This window comes from Oryzias latipes, chromosome 21, assembly GCF_053564925.1.
Source record: "Oryzias latipes strain Hd-rR chromosome 21, Olatipes_Hd-rR_3.1".
Taxonomy (NCBI): domain Eukaryota; kingdom Metazoa; phylum Chordata; class Actinopteri; order Beloniformes; family Adrianichthyidae; genus Oryzias; species Oryzias latipes.
The window spans coordinates 29,636,970-29,651,021 of record NC_136257.1 but is presented as its reverse complement, the minus strand read 5'-3'; the positions used below and the strand labels follow the sequence as shown (position 1 = coordinate 29,651,021).

The 14,052-nt window shown below is 42.7% G+C and overlaps 1 protein-coding gene across 4 annotated transcripts in view; it reads left to right on the top strand.

The window, feature by feature from the left end:
• Positions 1-14,052, top strand: part of ramp1 (receptor activity modifying protein 1) — a 71,092-nt gene that overhangs the window by 3,255 nt on the left and 53,785 nt on the right. Inside the window, exon 2 of one of the 4 annotated variants that reach the window (XM_078939475.1) lies at positions 4,476-4,524. The exons of the other annotated variants lie outside the window; for them this stretch is intronic. Within the exon in view, the coding sequence (XP_078795601.1) occupies positions 4,485-4,524 (40 nt within the window). The 5' untranslated portion in view covers positions 4,476-4,484. The remainder of the gene's footprint in view (positions 1-4,475; positions 4,525-14,052) is intronic. 4 annotated transcript variants of the gene reach the window in all.

The window sequence follows — 14,052 nt, the reverse complement described above, 5'->3', positions numbered from 1 at the left end:
TCTGTATCTGTGGGTAAAAATCTTCTGCTGTGAACTGACAAATTTCCATTTGCGTGTATTCATTTAGAGTTACAACTTCAAATCTGTGATTACAACTGCTCAAATGTGCTTCTGTGTGTGCTCGAATCTGCTAGCGCATATCACAAGTGCGCTACAACTGCGCTCTGAATTCTGACACATTGCTTGCGAGAAACTTGTGTCTAAACTGATCTGTGTCCGAAAATGGAACTGGGGCGGAGGGAGGGTAAGAGGAGGCGGAGTCAAACAATCAGATTGCAGCATAGTCGTAGACATGAGTTGTTACTTCTTAAGGAGAGCACAGGTGCCTTGCCGTTCCCTTGAGGGTCGTACAGCCACCTTATGCGACGTCATGAAAATGGAACGTACCCTTATCGTGTGTGTGGTAAGTGTATTGCGAAGTATTCATAAGGCTAATGGGAGTTGTACCCACTTGTGACGTACAGGCGATGCTGTTGTTTGGTACCTTGAAGCTACATTCACACCGGGCATGTGTTGCGCATTCAGGAATGCACTGTACGCGGTGTCATGAACGTGCATTAAGCCTGTGGTCTTCACACCGGACCAGCACTGGATAAGTAGGAGAGGCTTTTTCTTCTTTTGTTTTTCTGTTTAGTAGCACATGTCTGCCACCCACAGTTGGCTGAGGCATAGTGCGAGATGTCAAAGTGGTGCAAATCTTGCTCCAGGCTTTTTCTTTCTCAGCTCTATTGTGATACCTAAAAGACTTGGTGTCATTTCAGCCGTGCACAAATGGTAATTATTAATTTAGAAAAGAACACTATCCACACGTCACTATGTAATTCAAGTCCCTGATTGGTCAAAGTTCAGCTGTTTGACGTTCAAGAAGTCAAAAATTCAGCTGGTTGAACTTTCAGTGTGTGTTCAGTGAATGCCCAGTTTGTAAGTGGAGCCAGAGAATGGACTTATAAACCAGCGTAGCGACGTCTGAACAGGTGTTTACAAAGACTTTTCATTGAAAGTGGTGGATTGAATGCCAGTTTTCGCGACTGGTGTGAATGTGACCATAAGTAAGGTGGGTTTACTTGCCCCTTTCTGACAGAAAATGCCCATGCACGGGGTGTGCACGTGATATGGAAGTGCCCGTAGGACGATAGTAGGATGCTCACACAAACTACGCCCTGATTGTGTAACCCTTGTGCTATCCTAGGCACTTTAACGTTGGGAGTTGGGTCATCTAGACCCACTAGACAGTACACTGAACCTTTTTTCTTCAATGATTTGTGATCTTCACTGGTGTCCATGGATTACAGGAAATCTTTCCACCTTTATCCACCTTTGTCATATTAGGAATAACACGTCAATGTATGGATCGGGTCACCTGGGCCCCATAGGATAGCACAAGGGTTAAGAAGTAACAACTCAAGTCTACGACCCCCCATGGACCCATGAGGCGGCCGTATGACCCTCAAGGGAACTGCAAGACACCTGTGCTCTCTTTAAGAATTAACAACTCATGTCTACCACCCCCACGGACAACCCAAAAACCTGCAGCATCCATACTGATCAACCCCCAGTTAAAAATTTAGAAATTTGTACGACACACCTGAGGCTCACCTCAGTCTTACTTACCCTTACATGTTAGAGTGTTCACTACGAGCTGTCACTTGCAGCATCTATAAAAGAATATTGTTGAACATTTTCACCCTACGAACTCTCCAAACGGTCTAAGACCTTGATATTTCATTTGGGCCACCTGTGGAAGTGTGCTACCCATTTTTCATTACCACCCGTATCCACCCATAAAGGCAGTTTTGACCAAGACTAAACATGGGGCTTCATGGCGATCAACAAAACCATCTCTGCTCACTTTCACCGTCCTGTTTCTTTGCTTTGACGTATGAGGTATTTGATTGGGTTAAGGAAACGAGCACACAGTTGCACAATAACGGTGAATCGCATCGCCCGCACACTCTCAGTGCCCCCCCCCCAACAGGGGAGCTCAGAGGAAGTTTATTCTGTTTCTTTCCCTTTGTTTCCTGTAACTAAGCTCCGTTAGTGTAGGTGTGCTGGATTGACTGAGACAGGTGTGAGTCATCAGCGGCATCAGGATGCTTCTCCACAATGTTTCTGGGATTCACATAAACTGCACTTTTTAAAGTGTTTAAAGTCATTTTAATGTGGTGTTTTTCATTGCATCCTGAAACAAATGCAGATAAAGGCCAGTCTTTTCTAATGTGCTGCTTTTACACCTAATATAAAATAAAAAAGCTTGTATACTCCCCTGGTATCCCTTTAGGTGCTATGTGGGAATAAGAATACCACTTCTTTTTTATCTACTTATCAAGATATTCAGGAAGCACTTTTGGTTGTGAAAGACAGCAGAGTTGTTTTTCATTTACCAACCACACTTGTACAAAACTGCAGTGGATGCAGTTTATTATTTTCTCTCAATTAAATACTTTCAACTATAAGCTTTTGTTTTTTTCACTTCACTTAGGCTATCTTAGTGAATACAAAGATGCTGGATTTTCTGAACAAGCTGCTTCTTAAATCCAGATTGCGAGCTAGCTTGGAGTCTCCTGAAAAAGTGCATCAGTACATTGTAGCCTCGCTAAATCATGGTTCCCCTTTTGGGGATTTGCTGTTTTGCATTTATATTTTTTTGTTTCCTGATTGGCTGAAGAGTGTTGTCAGTCAATCTCTTCCGTCCTGTGTCTTCAGCAGAGAATGCGTTCTTACCAAAACTTGTTTTTATTCTATGAAACTGGACTTTTCCTTCTTTGAAGGTTTGAGCTTTCAGAGTTTAAATGGGAGAGAGTCACATGTTTATGTCTTTCTGAGAAAAGTGTATAAAGTGTGTAGTGAGGAGTTTTACTTTGCAGATTTTACCTGTTGCGGGCTATTTTTAGAGCGTAACTCCCACAATAAACTAGGGAACGCTGTACTTGTAACAAAGTGTTCTTGTTCTATGTTTGATGCTTGTATAGGCATGCCCATGCTGTATTGTGATCCCCTTTACCCAAAATGAAAAATATTGGTCAAAGAGAAGTAGGCTCAAACAAGGTATGACATGAGAGGATCCACTTTTAATCAGGTGAATAGAAAATTCCCAGTTTTTTAAGTCATCAGTTCTCCGTTTTAGACAATTTTTTGGGGGTGTATCTTTACTCTCCTTTTCCCTGGGACGACTGCCTCTCTAACAGATTTGAATTCTATCTGTATTCATTCCACATATTTTCACATTTATCTACTCTGAAACAGAGTAGAGGGCAGGGAAATGACAAATAAGGGAACATTTGGTAGCATGGCTCACAGGAAAACATCTGGGAAAAATGATGGCAAAAGCATAATAACTGTCGGAAATTAAAACTGGGGACACAGTGTTTGTAAACTTAAGATGGAATCCTAGAGTGGATTCTGTGATAATATTTATTGCATCTCTTCATAATCAATCTCTCACCTGCATGAAACAAATATATCACAAAGAGAAAGAAAAACAACATTTAAATAAACTGTGTTCAGATGGATTATCTCAATAATCCAGCTTCATAAAAGATTCATCAAGTCAGACAGTACTTACCGGAAGGCTTCCTCTATAGGTTAGCAGGACTTTGTATCGACAGCTTACTGCACATGTCAAAATGACAGACATACTACGTACACTCATTTGGAAACATTATGGCAGCTTTTACTCATAGAAGTGAAGCAAAATCTGAAGGATTTGTTTCAAAAATGACGAATATGAAAGGTAAACACATTGCACAATTTGTAACGATTCATTCTAAACCATGATTTGATTTGTGTCATAATTTGTGGTTGCTGGTGCAATTCCTAGTCGACAGTGTTTCATTTTGAACGTTCCGATTCACTGACCTAAAATAGATCCAGAACATCTTTCCTCAATCAGATCGATCTGGTTAGATTGTAGGAATATAAATCGGTTAAGTTGATTAATTTTTATGGCTCTATGTTGCACCCTTGTAAAGCGTTCGAATAAGAATTAATTAAATGACGGATTCCCTTTTGATAAATTTATTTTTGAAAGATAATGTCAGCATTCATTCATTCTTCATTCTTCAAGAAGAAGATGAATGAATGAATGAAAATGAATGAATGTCAGCAGTGGGAATCTTTAGATACCTCATGATTTAATCACAATTCAAGAGGCAACAATTCAATTATGACACAATTATCAATGCGTCCTGAATCTATGCATTTAAAAAAGGTTTTATATAATACAATACAATACAAATAGACCAATGTTACTTATTTTTACATTCTTAAGTAAAGAGAAGATTAATTTTGTTGTAACTTTTATTAAGAACATAAAAACTGAGACTTCAAAAATGTTTTGTGTGATCATCATCTTTCACTGAATCTACAAAAGACAAAGAAATTCTTTTTCTCTGAACTCCACAACCTTTAAGAACATGATAATGCTAATTTTTATTAAAAGATCAGCTTTAATAGGATTTCTTTTTAACTCCTTGCAGGAGCATTGGATGGTTTCTCTGCTCCTCCTCCTCCAGACAGAAGAGTGCGGTACGATTTCACACGTTTGTTGTGTTCCCTAAAAACTTTTTATCTTGGTACAACACAACATACACACGGCAAACCTTTTGATTGGCGACCTTGAAAAAGGCGAAATGCTTCTAAACATTAGCATCAAGCGAAGTTGGGGTCTGTTGGATTATGCGGAGTCGCTACCCGATGACTACAAGATTGCAAAAGCACGAAAGGATTTTACAGTCAGAGTATATCTGCAGATATTAATAACAAAAACAACCCCTAAAAATGTTTATAATAATGAAAAAGTTTATTTTAATATTGACACAAAACAAAAGATAAAGAGAAATGTTAAAATTTAGGATTGTACCATCAAGACTATACAGGTGGACTACAAATTTTTTCTTCATTTGACAGCCGTTTACTCACCAGTACACAAGGATACTGAGCCACTTTCTGGCACTTCATTAACTTTGTTAACATAGACATGTTATTAACGGAAATTCAGTTGTGGGAAGCTCGTCGTTGCTCAGAAAAAACAGTGTGAATGCTAAAGTATCTGCTGTTTAAACGACTCAGACTGTCATAAAGGAGGCAAAACTGTTGGAAAATGTTCCCGGGATATTAATTTAATTTTTAATTTTAATTATTTAACAAGTCATTATAAGTTTTACAATCTTGGAACAACAAATGTACAAAAGACAAAAAATAATTTCCAGAGAAAATCTAAATAAAATTGCTTAATTGTCACAAAGTTGACGTATTCCTTATGCATGCGGGTGACCAATCAGGTAGCCGTTACAGATTGGGTAATGACACGCAGCCTGCAGCGTCAGCTGTGTTTGAGTGCTCTTTAAAAAGGTCAGAGTGAAAGAGTAAAAGAAGTTCCGCTTCATACATTTATGGTAAATTACATTAATTTTTCTATATTCAGTTATTTAAAATGCACAAAGCAATTCAGAATCATTTATGGATCTTAACTGATGCATCTAATAATCAATTTTGCTTCACTTACCTACTTTCTGTGTTATGTTATCAAATACAAAATTAAAAATGTCCACTTTCAAATCAATCACCTCAGGATATTATATTGAAAAATAATTTTTTACCACACTTTTTTAATGCTACTGACCTAAATTAGCTTTTTTGCTGTTAGAATATATTTATAAAAGGAACGAGAGTCGTTTTAATTTTGTATTTTATCTGTTGAAGTTTTTTTTTTTTTTTTTTTTTAACTTGTCCTGTCCAACAGCTAGGCAAACAGATGAGAGCTGAGGGCCTCTTGTGTTGGACATATTTTATTTTAACAAGAGGGGTTATTCATCTTCAGACAAACCAAAGGTATGTCTGAATAAACCCCTTTTGTAATTGAGGCCAAACTTTATTAATTTCAATCATGTTTGAAAATCTTTGGTGTTGGACCGGACGGAAAAGGAAAGAGGGGAAGAAGAGAGAGGGACGTTAGAGAGAGGGGGGGGTAGGGGGTGATAATCGGAGGGGAAAGGGGGTAAGACCATGAAGCAGCATAGAGCAGACAGGCTTACTGGTTGTTTATCGTTACGGTACGGTTCAAATGTAGTACAAAAAGGGCGGGGCCTGTTCACACACACTCAAATATTATCAACACACCTGCTAGCCGCAAAAATGTCCACATGTCAACATGCACACAAAACAGATAGTGTTCACGAACGCATACGTATGCCTTTAAACCAACTAGTGTGAAATCTTTCATTCATTCAATCATGCAAACTATTAGTGCAAAGGTGAGCTAACACCTGTGCTCAGGTGAGTGTTTATGTTCTTCTAAAATGGATGGTGGAATGTGAAAAGAAGGAGGAGGAGCGCCCAGCCACCCCCACACCCATACCCCCGCCGCAGCAGCAGCGGCAGCCGGAATTCCCCCAACGCCACACGGGAACAGGCAGGGAACAACCGCCCCCCGGGCGACCAAGACCGCCACCCAGGCCAGGGCCAGCAGGACCGCCGCGAGGCCCCCAGAGCCAGAGAGCAGGGAGGCGCAGAGGGAAAGAGAGCGCCGCCCCAGCCCAGCCAGGAAAGCAGCCCCCCGCCGCGCCGGAAGAGCCCAACGCAGGGCCCCACCGGAGAGGGACGCCCACAGCCCCAGACGAGCACCCCACCACCACCCAGGAGTTCCGGGCATCCCCCCGCCCCGACCCCAGGTACGAGCCAGGACCCCCCAAGGGAGACCCGCTCCACACTCCAGGCAGCCACCCACCCGGCCCACGGTTGGTCCAGGTAGGAGCAAGGCAGGGGCCCGCCGCCCCCGCCCAGGAGGGGGGAACCCCGGGGAAAAAAGGGCGGCCCACAAGGGGTGTTATAAATATGGCCCGACCAGGCTCGGCCATGTTGGAAGTTTGGCGGGGCCCAGCGCCCAGGGGCAAGGACCAGGACCCACCCCCCAGGGACACGAACACCCCTGGCTCAGGTGTAATATGAACCCCCCCACCGCGCGGAGAGAGCACCGCCGGGCCCAGGGAGCCGGCACCCAAGGGACACGGCCGCCATCGCCAAGGGGCCCACACCCCCCACCAGGGAAGGGGTAGGGGACAGATGGACCCAGGTCCCACCTTCCTTGTAAAATGTGTGTGCGTGTATGGGTGCTTGAGAGGGTGTTTGTGTGCATGTGTGTGTGTTTATGTTTGAATGTATATATTGAAGGGGGAGGGGTGTGTGTACTAAGGGGGGTGCAGTTAAAATTGGCGAGTAGGGCACTAAGGGGACATCTCCTGATTACTCACAGTGATGTCCCCTCACCCTCCACACCAAGGGGCCCTAAATGTCTAAGGTGCGGTTAAAATTGGCGGGTAGGGTGCCAGGAGGACATCTGCTGCTTGCTAGCAGTGATGTCCAAGCACCCCCCCTACCAAGGACCCTACATGTCTAAGGTGCAAATAAAACCGAAAGAGGGGGGGCCCACTCCATACGGCAACCATAGGAGGGGGGCCACTCCCAAGTAGCCCCCCCCCAAGGCGCATCGCAGGCTAGACCCCCCACCCCCTCACCCTAATATGAGGTTATATAAGGAAGGGGGTAAGTTGGGGACAGCTGGTAGACTGTCCCCCGGTGGTCAAACAGCCGTCCCCCAGCCCACCCCCAGCAAAGGGGCCAGGGCCACCCAGCCCAGGGGCCCACCCCCGGAGGCGCCGACACCCTAGGCCCGGCACCACCCACCCCACACAAAGAGAGAGGAGCCAGAAAGCGTCGCCCCCCCCCCCCCCGGAGCAAGCCCAGGCCCCCACCCCCAGACGCCGGCCCTAGAAGAGCTCTGGTCAGGCCTCAACGGGACCGAGGAGGCCAACCGGCCGAGGCAACCACTGATTGCCTCAGCGGAGACCCCGACCCGCTAGCCCCCCCGGCCCGTACTAATAATGGGCCCCCCCTCCCCCCCAGAACGCCCCCCCACAGGACAGGGCCGACAAGCCCCCCACCCCACCCCACCCCAGACCCCGCAGCCGAAGCGGGTGACACCCAGAGCGACCGGGGGCCCCGAGAGGGTTGTCCCGTCCCGTCCCAGAGCCAGGGAAGGGCCGATCCCAGCCCCAGGTGCAGATGGGCAGCCCATCCGGCGCTGCTGGGCCCCCCCCCACCCGAGCAGGGCCCCCCGCCAACCCCCCCCAGCACAGGCAAAGGGACCACCCCCCCAAGCCAAGCCAGACCACCACCCCACCCCCCCACCACGCACCCCCACACCCAAGCCCAGAGGACCACGCAGCGCCCCAGCCCGCCCCACCCAGGCACCGGACCCGACCCCCCGACCAACGGAGCCCCCCACCGCCCCCGCCAGGCACCGGAAGCCCCGACCCCCACCCCAAACCACGGCAGAAGGGCAAGGAGCAGCGACGGCCAAGCCCTCCACCCCCTAAGTCATGGAGTCAACCACAGGAGACCAGAGAGACTGAATTCTTTCAAAGTTACTTGAGCTTTGGGCTGACATTTTTTCCAAGCTGATATGATCAAACAGCAGATTTCTGTGTTGACTTATGTTTATATTTTTCTTGTTTTTCCAATTTATTAAAATAGTTTTTTTGGCAATACAAAGAGTTATGAAAATGATAGATGCTAATCCTTCTTCTATATCGATGGCACTCATGTCACCAAGCACACAAAGTGACGGTGAGGCAGTGATTGAAACCTTAAGCCAGACTGATAAATCGGCACATACCTGCTGCCAGAGAGCCTGGACAGGAGTGCAGAACCACAGTGCGTGCATGTAGCTGTCGGGTAGATTATTATCACAGTGCTCGCAAATGTCTGAGTTACTGAGACCCATCTTGAACATCCTCTGTCCAGTGTAGTAAATTCTGTGAAGAGTTTTGAGATGGATTAGCTGCAGATTTGGACTTTTTGTCAGTTTAAAGGTGTTTAGACAGAGTTCTGACCAGAAGCTTTCATCTGTGCTGATGCTCAAATCTGCATCCCATTTTTTTGTTGGAAGGGCAATATTGTTATCTAAATTACATAAAAGTTTGTATATTTTGGAGAGAGTTCTATTCATTGAAAAATTAATCAGAGTGGTAACTACATCTGGTAGCTTTAAATCGTCGTCTTTAATTTTATACTTTTTAGTAATACTTGATTTAAGTTGCTGATATTCCAAGAAGTTATTTATTCCATGTTTGTCTTGAAGTTCCTGGGGAGTTATGAATCTTCTATCAATAATTACGTGCTCTAGTTGTTTTATGCCCCCTGCTTGCCAAGCTGGGAAGTGAATCATTTTTTTGTTAATAAGGATGTCCGGGTTGTACCAGATGGGTGTCATTTTGCACGGTTGAATTGATGATTTTGATATTTTGAGAAATTCCCACCAGGCTGTTAAGGTGGCATTTATATTAATGCTTTTGAAACAATCCTGTTTTTTAACTGTTTGGCTAATAAATGGTAGCTGTGACAGGTTGATCTTTCCACATAACGCCTGTTCCAAGTCTAACCATGAGTTGGTTTCTGGATTATTTTTTAACCATTTTAAGATATATTGTAATCTATTTGCAAGAAAGTATTTGTGGAAATTAGGTAGTTCTAATCCTCCACAGCTTTTTGCAGATTTTAAAGTTTTTAGACTAATTCTTGCAGGTTTGTTGTTCCATAGAAAGCTTGATATGGATGAGTCTAATGTTTTGAACCATTTTAATGGCGGTTGTGTGGGAATCATTGAGAAGAGATAACTAACTTTGGGTAAGATTTTCATTTTAACCGTGGCTACCTTGCCCATAAGGGACAGAGGCAGGTTGGTCCAGCGTGTTAGATCGTCCTGTATGCTTTTCAGTAATGGGGTGTGGTTTAGCTGCACCAGTTCTGATAGTTTGGGGGAAAAGTAGATACCCAGATATTTGATATTTCCTGTTTTAACTGGAATTGTGAGTCTTTGTTCCATATTCCTGTTGAGTGGTAATAAAACAGACTTATTCCAGTTAATGGAATAGTCTGATATGGAGGAGAATTCATTTATGATCATTGCTGTTTCATTTACAGAATGTAAATTCCTTAAAAACAGTAATATGTCATCCGCATAAAGACTAATTTTATGATGGCTGTGTTTGGTTTTTATTCCTATAATGCTCTCATTCTGTCTTATTGCTGCAGCTAAAGGCTCAATGAATATAGCAAAAAGAGAAGGAGAGAGTGGGCAGCCCTGTCTGGTTCCTCTTCCAAGAAAAAACCTGTTTGAAGTCTGTTTATTAGTTCTAACTGATGCTTTGAAGCTTTTTAAGTGATGGTGTGCTAATAAAGTCACCCAATAGAATGAATGAGTATACAGTAAACATATCCTTCTCACTGTAACTATGGGTTCCATGAGTTGATGGACACACATCATTTAGTGGGAAACATTCTGGTCTAAATATTGTCACTTCTGGCTACAGAAGAAGATAGTGATGACAGGATGTCACACTCCGAGGCTTCAAATCAGCTGGTGACGTCAGAGCAGCCTCATCCACGTTTTATTCCAGTCTGTGCTGGAGAGATATCCTCCAAAAGCACAAGTTTGCTCGAGACTTCTTTTCTATTTTTAAAACCAAATTGCTACTGATCTGCCACAACAATGACTTTGGCTATTACAGTAATCTATAAATGGTGCCACATTGAGAAACAAAAGTCTAAAAGTTGAGCTGAGTATAGTTATGAATACTTGTATTTTATATTTGCACTTTTATGTGTTGGACATTGTTTTTACTCTTAGTTCTTTTTTTAAGGATGGACTCTGTTTGAGTGCAGTGTTTGATTGTAATAAACCTGTATTCAGTGGAATCCTTTACACCTTTCACTCTTTTATCTGAGGAAAAGCACATTAGATTGATGCATTTGGTGTAAAAGGATCCACTGAAAAATGTAGCATTGGGCACAATCCACCTTAAGAGAAGGTGGAAAGGTTTGTGTTTGTAAAGTGTACAAAAAGAGGATGTAAAGGAGAACTTTAACTTTTGATTGGTTGATCCATGCGCTTCAGCTGATCAGATTAAAAGGGAAAGAACAAGAAATTTTAAATGATCTGATGCTTATCCTTTATTGTAAACTTTATACAAATGCAAATGCAAGGGTTCTGCTTCCGGCTGAGGGATTGATGTGATGCAAATCAAGCATGTGACCAAGAAAAGCAGAATCTACGGCCGAATCTGAATTCTTCACCTACGGCTTCCTCCGACCCAGAAATTTAAAGCCTCCTAAAAGAGAGTTATAGAAAAATGGTGTCTTCTAATTCGGATGTCATTCCCTCTTGATGACGTCACCAATAGTTGCCGGTCATCCGCTTTAGCACGTGGTTGTTAACACGGAAAATGCATAACAACAATAGTTTTATAGCTTTAAAAAGTCATGCAAACACAAAAAGTCATTATTAACATCTACATGTAAACTTCTGTGCTTCATAGCACGCCTGTGTAACGAAAAGCGTGTCTCCTCTGCAGCAAAGCACGACGTAGAACACCCTTGCAGGGTTTTCCCTTCATAAAACAATTTTGGACACCCCAACCCCTCTAAATGCCCCAACAATTGGAGGGATAGGAAGAAGCTAGAGGGGTAGAGGAAGGCTTGGGATTCGGCCTTAGACTTTTAGAAACCCTCACAACTTCTCTCAATACTTTTTAAAATCAATTTTAAGGCTGTGTACCTGATGTTGTGTTCTTCGTTTTTTGTTTTTTTTTGTCTTAATTGTTCGATATTTAAAACTCATTTAAAAAATTCATAAAGCCACTATTTTTGTTGCACTTTGATCTTTTGCTGCGCCACAATGTCCCAAATTTACACAAAAATACCTCAAAACGAGGCTTTTCACTGCCCCTGTTAGGTTGGATTGAAAAGACATTAATTAGATGAATCCATTACAGATCACAATTAATTAATTAATTTATTGCACACACAAAAATGAATCGTATGACATATTGGGATTTTTTTACATTTAAAATCACCACGATGTTTCAGTTTGTCACACAGGTTCAACATCAAACTCCAAAACTCATTCAAACTCACATCACCCAATCTGAAGGGAAATAGATCAACCTGTTCTATTTTCCGAGGTTTGCTTAGTTTGCTTGAAAATGTAAGCCTTTACTTTGACAGTCATGTGACTGAAGCAGATCATGCGCTGAAGCTAAATGGATATGAAGGTTAGAATTGCTGATTCAATGGCGGTTTAGGCTAATCGGTTCCAGTTAAAGTGTATTTTTGTTTAATATTCTCTACAGTATTGATGGTTTTTCCCGTTTTCCCAAAGTCATTACTTTTTCTCTTTAGCTCATTCAAAGCGATCGAAACTTTTTCTTTTTTCACCCGGAGCAAAGTTAAGCTCTTGACTTTCCGAGCAGTGTGGGTTCACAGATTTGTTGTAAAGAAGTGGGCTTTGGCTGCGTCTGTTCTGTTGTGATAGAGAACATAATTCTGTTATAAAGCACTCAGGGGGACGCTTGTATGACGCTTCATAAATTGGTGGGGGTGGAAAAAGGGGCCAACGACGGCCTGAATTCTTCTAAGAGGACGGAAGGAGATAAATGAGGGGGGTGGAGCTGGGTGGTGAAAGTTTTAATAGAGCTGATATATAACTGTGTCCGCTGCGCACGGCGTGTGTTCAGTGTGTGTCTGTTTGCATCTGCTGCAACTGATCCGCCCACTGGTCTTTGGCTAATTAGATAAAAGGCAAATAAGGGGGGAAAGGAGGAGAGAAAAATGAAGAACAGTAACCGTGGAGCGATGTTTGAATACTTGCATTTTTAAAAACATATATTTAAACCTTTTCTCTGCTGGCGGGATTGTTTGACTCGGTTTCCTCATTGATGTTTAAGAGAAAATAATTCAAAATTGGTCTAAATATTTTACAAATCCATCAGCACAAATGGAAAGTGTCCTGCCTCTTTTTTTGCTCACACAGTTAAAGTTCCTGTATATAGGGCTGTGTTAACAGACTTTATCTTTTTAATTATATCAAAATCAAATATTTTTGCAAAATTTTTGCCTTAGTCCAACAGTATCAAGAAACGGGGAGTTAAAGAGAGTTAAAGAGTGACACAGCCTCAGATAAGGATGAGCTCTTTTTAATTACATTTTCATCACTTGGTGTCCTGGAGGACAACCGTCTTCTTACGTCAACCAAACATCCAGGTTGTCCTTCTCAGAGCTGTTGCTCAGATGACCTACAGCAGTTTGACAACATCAAATTTTGTATTTACTGCCTCAAATTACTATTTAGTACGGTGGCCCTGAAGTCCAAAGCAGACCAGCAAATCACTCAGTGTAAAGTCATATTAAAGACCACGACGACAATAAAAAAAATACATAAAAAACAATATATTCAGAAATCAAAACAAATAAAATAAAATAAAACTGAAACGTTTCAGAAAACCAAAGTAATTTCCTGAAATCAAAACAATACGTTAAAAACGTAAGGTTGGTACTATGAGACAACGCTGATTAGACAAATATGAAGCAACGATTGTCGTGTCATCAAACAGAAAAAAAGGTCTAACTGTTTACTTGTTAGAACGTTTATTTGAACACAGCTGAAAACACTTCTTCCATGCTTTTCTGTGTCTTGGCACGCGCTGCTGTGATGTCATCCTAAGAGCTACCTTGCAGTTCCTTAACAGAATTCTCTAAAAAATGCCATAAAACCACAACGATGAGACACAGCAACTCATTGAAATGTGGTCGGATGAATGCAGGCTCGTCAAAGCAATTTTTAACGTGACACACATTGCTTCTCACTGTTTTCCCAACAATCTAGATGTCATAAACACTTATCAGCGTACCTTCATACCCGACGTTTCCTCATCACTGCAGTTGCTAGCATCCTCTGAGTTAAAGCACACACGTCTCTTTGCCAGTAAACTGCTTTGCTGTGTGCCTCCGCCGTACCAAAGTAACAGGTACAACGTGTTGTTCCTGCCGCTCTAAACTGGTAATTGAAATATAAAGTTTTGAAGAGTTAACTGCCCCGATGAGAATTGTAAAGCGCATAACGTCTGTCTTTCTCTTGTTGTCGTTGTAGCTCCTGGCCAATGACTGATGAGACCTACAGTCAGGTGGTTTTGTCTGCAAGCTTTGGTCCGTTTTGAACAA